Raw genomic sequence first — 7,547 nt, 5'->3', positions numbered from 1 at the left:
ATCAAAGAAAACTGTCATATTAGCCTCCTCCCTCCCTGCAAGTGCTACCTAAGAGGAGCCAGGGTAAGCGCTGCAAGGCATGGCAGACAAAATTGCACATCTTGGCCAGAATCTAAGGAACTTCTTGTAGTTGGGGGAGGTGGTGGGGAGGTGGTGAGGATGTGGGTGGTGGGTGGTGGGTGGGTGGGGGGTGTTGCAGAGATGCAGCCATGGACTTCCTTGGGCTTGGCACAGGCCAAAACAGAAGAGAGAACTCCAAGTAGTCCTCATCAGGCTTGCTCTCCTTATCAGCTTCATCCTGTCGGCCAAACTGTCAGCCATAGAAAAACTGCTTTGCAGATGAAAAACTATATAAATGCAGAGTATGGGAGTGCTCTGACATCAACAGCTGTCATTTCACTGACTGCCAAGGTTGACTTGTCTGATGTGGCTGGTTGTGCAGTAGCTCCACCCCTCATCACCTTGGTTGTTCCTCCTGAAGTGAAAAACAACTTTCCAAATAGAGGAGGGCTGCCCTTCGGTCAAGACTTTAGGTAAGTATTCAAATTCGCATTCTTTTAATTTTTTTCCTTGTATCATTTCCTCTCCCTCTTTGGGATCTGCCACGACAACCCCCTTCTAGAATCACCAAGAGAGTAGCCAAAGAATCAGCATGGTTAGAGTTTAGAATCCAGTACAATTTCTGGTAGGCTGAATCTGTACCAAAACGTAGGGACTGCATTTTTCCGCTCCATGCAATGCCTAGGACACACTAAACTGTCAAGGAAGATTAACCTGCCCATTAGGTGAATATACTTTTAGCCTAAGATGGCTACCATTTACAACATGAAAATACTGATAATAAAAAAATTCTGTGAAAGTGAGCTGCTGCCCACCATTTTTTAAAACCCAATCCAAGCATTTGTTCCCTGGTATGGTCAGCAGGCTTGATCCAGACTTTTAAGAGAACTCGGCAGGGAGGCAACCCTCTGCCCTAGGGATCCAGGAAGACTTCATTATCTACAAGCCTCAGCGAGCACCAGGTCATGGAATTTCTAAACTCTAAAGCTTCAGTGACATTTGAGAATCTTAGGGGTCAGCAAACTATGGTCTGTTGGTCAAACCAGCCCATTGCCTGGTTTTATGTGGCCTGTGAGCTAATAATAGTTTATATATATATATATATATTTTTTTTTTTTTGAGATGGAGTCTTGCTCTGTTGCCCAGGCTGAAGTGCAGTGGCACTATCTTGGCTCACTGCAAGCTCCACCTCCCGGGTTCACCCCATTCTCCTGCTTCAGCCTCCCAAAGTGCTGGGATTACAGGCGTGAGCCACCGCGCCTGGCCTAGTTTATATATTTTTTAATGGTTGGAAAAACTCAAAAGGCATGTTAAAATATGAAATTCAAATTTCAATGTCCATAAGTCAAATCTTTTTTGGACCACAGCCACAGTCATTCATTTTTGTCCTGTCTGTGGCTACACTCAAGCTATAGCAGCACAGCTGAGTTGTAACAGAGACTGTGTGGTCTGCACAGCCTAAAATATTTACCATCTGGCTCGTTGGGGAAAATGTTTGCTGACCCCGGTCCATCTTAATGCCTAGATGTCTATTTCACCCATGTCCGTACAACAGCACTTAAAGATTTTCTTCCTAGATAGGCCACATCGTTCTGAGGTAGTGAACCCCACCCACAGGCTGAAAAAATAAACCAGTCAGATTGTGCCAGAACAGAGACTCAAGCCAGGTTTAATGATCATTGTCTAGTTTTCAGAGCCCAGAGGCTCCAAGATTTGCCAGCCTAGGTGTACACAAGTGGGAGGAATGGGGTCTTGGACATGGGAGGCCTGCTTGCTTTGTCAGCAGAGCTACAAGGAAGTACAGAGGTAAGAACACACAGAAAACTGGATCCATCTGCTTTGCTCTCCCCAGCTGGGGTGTACCCTCTCCTGGCCCCTTCCTTGGGCCCCATAAATACAAAAAAAAAAAACAAAAATAATTACACAGACAGATTGTAGAGCCCTGTCATACTCTGTCTCCAGGGACACCTGCTTCCTGGGAGACATGTCTGGTTTATGGGTGTGGGGTAGGGTAAGAGGAGGTGGTGATCTCTCGGCCTTTTCTTATACCCACACCTGGCAGTTTTCAACACAGGGTTCTAGTGTGCTTACATATGCTGATTACTCAATTCTCCAGTTAAAAAGCTACCTTTGGGTTCTATCACCTGAAACCACGGGAAGAAGCGATTCAAATCTCTTGGTAGGGCAGCCAGGCACATCTACCAGGTGTCTCAAACTCAAGGCCAAACTAGTGGATATAGTCAGGAGACTTAAGAGCCACAGGGCCTTTCTTATTCCCTAAACTGGGTAGGAATTATGAAGAAAACGGCCCTCCCAGTCCTCAGGAGCTCCATCACGATGCCCCAGAAGGCCTGCTTCATTTAACGCTCACTTTAAAGATCTTCAGAGCCCTAGATGGTGCCGAGTGGGGAGACTGCAGCATGGAGATGAGATTTTCCCAGATTTCCTGATGAGTCTGAGGAGGGAGTCCTGGTTCTTATAGCTCCAGTAACAAAATTCTCAGGAGTCTCTGGAATAAATCAAGACAACTTTTCTCTCCTGAGGACAGTTAACAGGAAGAGCAGCTCACAGCTGCTTAGCCCCTTGCCAGTTTCCTTCTGAGTCCTTCAATGACCTAGTTCTATCTTAATTGCTCACATATTGCTCATATATATAGTCTTCATGGGAGGTTTCTGAGGAGTCTGAAGAACCAGGTAGCTCCTTGCCACCCCTTCTCCCAAGGTCTTCAACCCATGGTTCTTCTAACTCCAGCCTGGGCAGAAAAGTGATTCAATGCCATGGAGATGTGGGTGAAGCTTCAGGGAGTTGAGAAATTAAAATACAGGAGTGTGTATTTGAAGAGCCTGGCATGGTCACTGTCTCTCCTAAAGGGGAATACAATTGTGTGCATGAAGTTGTGCACATTGGTGGAGACCATTCTGAGAGTGTCATTAATGGGGACTACAGATTCACTGTCCTCGTGGAAGTCAAGGTGCTGGTGTGCATGCATACCTATAAGCATGCATACCTATGAGCATGCAGGTACTTGAGGGAAATGCTGCACCTCTCTCTCAACAAAACTAGGTTACTAATAAAGGATGGACAGCAGTCTTGAGTTCCCAGGACCAGACAAGGGGAAGATATTGACTCCCCTTCCCCAATCTTAATAGGAAGCTTAATAGTCAGGCCCTCCAAGCCCCTCACCCACAGGTAAATGACACCTCTTAGAATGTAAAAAGAGGTCAGAAATCTTAGAGGATCTGGAGAACTTCCAATGGACCAGAAACGTGGGAGAGAAGAGACACTAAGAAAAACCAACATTGGAGAACATTTTCACCTTCACCCTGCTCATCCCCCGCCAAAGCTCAGAGCAGCCACTCACAGGGCATGCAGTATAGTCAAAGGGAAAGGTTAAAGGGATCAGTCATCTCCATACTCAAAGTATTCTGCAACCTTGGATGGAATGGAATGTTGAGCGCATTCTTCTTAAGTTCCTCTAGCCTCACAACCACAACTGCAAAGACCTCTCGATGGAGGAATGGGGTGGCAGAATTCCCTTTCTGAAAGTTTAGTACTACTGATTATTTCTGCTTCAGGATTGCCTGGAATCTGTGGAGAGGGCAGAACTCGAAGCTGCACTCCAAATTGCCATTCTGGGGTAGAGACCACCCAATTCCAACCCTTCTGATGTCAAAACCCCATGCTTTGACTTTGCAGCAGAGGTGATGCCTCTGAGAGGAGCAAGGCAACCTTGTCCACACAGAGGAGATACATACTGGATTTTCGCTATCGCCAAGCCTACTCTAAGCCAGCTGGGGCCAGGCTTTCTTGGACTCCTCCCTTTACAGAGCAGCATATTAGGGAAAATTCAGAATCCCACCTGAGCTTGATAAGGAGACTGGATGAAGAGATGGCATACATTGAGAATCAGGTAGGTCCAGCTGGATGCTACATAATAGAGGCTGATTTACCTTCATCCTTCTAGCGTGAAGTGGGCCCATGTACCACGTCTGTGGCAGGCATCCATAAAAGCTCTGCCTTCAGCAGCCCCTACTCTGGCCTGACACACAGATGCTGGGAATCAAATACTAACCAAAGGTTTCACCAACCAGGGAATTAGCCTATCTGGAGTTCACCCCCCATCTGCAGGTTTCGTGCTGGCACCTATGCTGTGACATGGACCCTTCAGTTCATGCTATACCCCTCTGTGCCATTGGTCCCAGGACAAGGCACGGATACCACATCCCACATTGCTGTCGTAACTAACAGGCAGCAGGCCAGGCTCCTGCAAAGATCCATCCACCCAGGGCACATCAGGAAAAAGGCTTTAATGCAAAGTCTTACAACAGCTTTGGGGAATTGTTACTGATTGAGGTCTCAGCCATTTCCTGACTCATTTTCCAAAGGTTTTCAACTTCCCCAGCTGTGAAGTTTGACTTCCTAAACAAAGAAGATACTACAGCTTTTCCCCAGTGTGGCTCCTGTGGAAGCTCCCCCAACACACACAACATCACAGGTGTGGGTGGGCAGAGATAGAAAAAAATTTTTTTTCTAAGTGTTTTTCTCTTAAGGAGCTAGGGATGACCTCATGAAAGTTTAGGGAATCTGTTCTTCCCCTCACTCCTTCCTCATTCCCATCCAACTCAGACATGCTTCTCTTCCTCTACCACACTGAGAATTGGCAGGGCTTTGGGTACGGGTGTAGCATTTGCCCGAGGATTAATATACCCCCATTTGAAAATCGTGGCAGCCACACCCTGTTTGGGGTCTTGCTCTCTGTTGTACCTGGGACCAATTCCCTTGAGGTCAGGAGGAATCCATTCCCTTGGGCAGCCAGCCCTCTCTTCCATCCCCTCATATCCTTCAGGGGTGCATTACCTCTCCTGGGGCAGAATCTCCCCACCAACCCATCCTGCTCACACCACAATGGGCGTATCAGAGAAGACCGAGCTGACTGATTCTGGATCCGACATCCTCCGTTGGCCCTTGCCTGTGGCCTCAGGCACTGGCAGGGTGTTGCCTGGCTTGAGCTTGCCGTTTTGACCCTGCCCAGGTCCAGCAGGTTCCAGGAAAGCCACCCGCCGGTCAAAACCATCATCTTTGTCCCCACCAGCCATAGGATCATGGTTGGGTGTGGTACTAAGCATGGAAGAGCTGAGGCTGTCTCCTTGATGGCTGGAAGGCTTCTCTACACCCCGGCACCAGCAGCGGCAAGGGGTAAGGTATAGGTATATGAGGACCAGGACCACACTAAGGATACAGCCCACTAGGGTGGTATAGGCTGTGTTGAGGGTGTCATGGTGTCCGTGCAAGGTGAAATTGTGCACTTTCAATTCCACAGACAGTGTCTCATTGAAAGTCTCTCCCATGGCATAGCAGGTATACACACCACCATCCTCAACCTGCACCTGCTGGAAAAGAAGACTGCCATCCTTAGACACACTCACTGTGCCATTGGTCACCTCATCTAGCACCCGTTCATTACTTGGTGTCACCCACACCTTGGTCATCCCTTGCTGCTTGGTGTCACACTTGATGATCAAGGTGTCACCCAGGTGGGCCTCCCAGGCACGCTCCTTGTACTCGCCACAGTTGAGGAAACTCAGGTTGAAGACATTGTGCAGCTTCTTGGAGTTCATGCAATACAGATCCTCTTGAAAGTCCATCACGGAGCTCAGCTGCCGATACTGCCAGTGTGAAAAAAGCTGGTAGAGCTCACAGTCGCAGTTCAGGGGGTTATTATGTAGGTACAGCCCATTCTTGATCCAGGCCGGCAGCTTCTGCAGGTCAGGCAGTGGCAAGTTCTTCAGCTTGTTAGAAGAGAGATCCAGGAGCGTTAGTTTGGGTAGCTTGGCTCCTTCCTTGACCAGTTCCAGAGGGAAGCGAGAGATCTGGTTCTGGCTCAAGTAGAGTTTCTGCAGCTGGGCCATGTCGTCGAAGGCGCACCGGTCCACCGCCATGATGTGGTTATTGTAGAGCAGCAGCACCTCCAGTACTTGCAGGTCACTGAACAGGAACTCATCCAGTGTACGCAGCTGGTTGGAGGAGAGGTCCAGGTAGCGCAGGTTGGGTACCGGGGAAAAGGCCTCAGAGGAGATGAAGTTCAGGTGGTTGTGGCTCAGCAGCAGAGAGTGCAGTTGGGTCAGGCGCGTGGGGGTCCACTCGGCCCGCAGGCGGCTCAGGTTGTTGTGGCTGAGGTCCAGTAGTGCTGTGTAACTGGGCAAGGAATGGGGCACATTGGGCAGCTGCTGCTTGGAGCAGCTGAGGATGTTGCTGGCGCACAAGCAGGCGGCAGGACAGCTAACCACGGCTCGGCCAGCTCTGGCCACCTCAAAAAGCAGCAGGGACAAGGACGGCAGCAGGAGCCAGAGGCCTCTCGGGTCACGGTGGGGGTGCATAGTGTCACTGGAGTGGGCGAGGAAGGCCACAAGGAAGATCTGGGTGGAGGTCACCCGGGCATGTTCTGGTGGGGTAAGGAAGGGTCACTTGAGAGAAAGAGGATGGGTTTGTGGTCACCAAGGACTCCAGAGGGAAGGACACCCTCTCCCACTTCCCCTCCCACCCTTACTTCCACCCCCTTTGGGCTAGGAGAGAGAGATGCTGGGTAGTTTCCAGGCACTGTGCAGGCCGTGGGCTGTAAATATCGGCCGAAGAGGAGGTGGCCCGAAGGCCTACTGGGCTGGGGTCACAGGGGTGCAGGCTGCAGGTATGCACAGGATGGCAGGGACTGCTGGGAGTCACAGGGATGGCACGGGCAGGGTTTGGAGGTGGGGTCGGTGTGCCTTTTGGAAGGAGCTGAGGGAAGGTCAACAGGGCACCGGGCTGGGTAGGACGCGTCCGGTCGGGGTTGAGGGTCCCCGGGGCCTGTGGGGGCGGGCTCCCCCCGGGACCTCCGGTCACTGCACCTGCTCGGCGAGGACGTGTCTCAGCCCATGGCCGGTCTGGGAGCTCCGTCGCGGCCTCCCCTGGCGGCGCCTCACCGGCCGGCCTGTCACTGCTCCCGCCTTACGTAGGGGCCCGCGCCCGGCACCGTCGCCTCCCGGGGACTTGCGGGGCCCCCCTCCGCTCACCCTGCCACCGCCTCGACCGCTGAGCCCGCCGGAGCCCACCGACCGCGGCCGCTGCCTCCAGGTCCGCAGGCCTGGCGCGGATCGGTGCGGGGAGCCGGAGGCGCAGCGATCCGAGCGGAGGGAGCGGCGTGGGGGCAGCGAGCACCGCGCGCGCGCCCGTCGCCGCCGCCGGAGCCTCGGGGCGCGTGCGCGCGGCGGGGGCGGGGCGCACGTGCGTGTGTTTGTGTCGGAGCCGGCAGGGCGGACGCGCGCAGGGTCGTTCCCTCAACCAGCGAGCTCCGGACGCTGAGCTAAAGACGAAAATTGGCAGGAAGGGCAGCACTGGCCCCTTAGGCTCCGCTATAACTTCCTCCATCCCCCCATTCCCCCATCTCCCAGCACCCTTCTCGCCACACAGACCGGCTCTCAGGAAAAGTCTAACTAAAGTGAATTCGCTGC

The 7,547-nt window shown here is 51.9% G+C and overlaps 1 protein-coding gene across 2 annotated transcripts; it reads right to left on the bottom strand.

Annotated features, from left to right (window-relative positions):
• Positions 1 to 1,703: 1,703 nt before the first annotated feature.
• AMIGO1 (adhesion molecule with Ig like domain 1) lies at positions 1,704 to 7,276 on the bottom strand. Of its 2 annotated transcripts, none has more exons than XM_003267903.3 (2): positions 6,945 to 7,276; positions 1,704 to 6,524 (listed from the first exon to the last, which is right to left on the bottom strand). In XM_003267903.3, exon 2 carries the CDS (start codon positions 6,435 to 6,437, stop codon positions 4,956 to 4,958), a length of 1,482 nt encoding a protein of 493 aa, XP_003267951.1. In that variant the 5' UTR covers positions 6,438 to 6,524; positions 6,945 to 7,276; the 3' UTR covers positions 1,704 to 4,955. The 2 variants fall into 2 exon arrangements, with proteins under 2 accessions (XP_003267951.1, XP_030680757.1); XM_030824897.1 differs by having other exon boundaries at positions 1,704 to 6,502; positions 6,945 to 7,258.
• Between the last annotated feature and the right edge of the window lie 271 nt (positions 7,277 to 7,547).

This window comes from Nomascus leucogenys, chromosome 12 (genome assembly GCF_006542625.1).
Source record: "Nomascus leucogenys isolate Asia chromosome 12, Asia_NLE_v1, whole genome shotgun sequence".
NCBI classification, from domain to species: Eukaryota; Metazoa; Chordata; class Mammalia; order Primates; family Hylobatidae; genus Nomascus; species Nomascus leucogenys.
The sequence above is the reverse complement of the archived record's forward strand: the minus strand, read 5'-3'. Positions and strand labels throughout refer to the sequence as shown.

What these genes read in the sequence shown, in the direction of transcription:
- AMIGO1 (XM_003267903.3), bottom strand. Translation starts at nt 6,437, where the DNA reads ATGCACCCCCACCGTGACCCGAGAGGCCTCTGGCTCCTGCTGCCGTCC.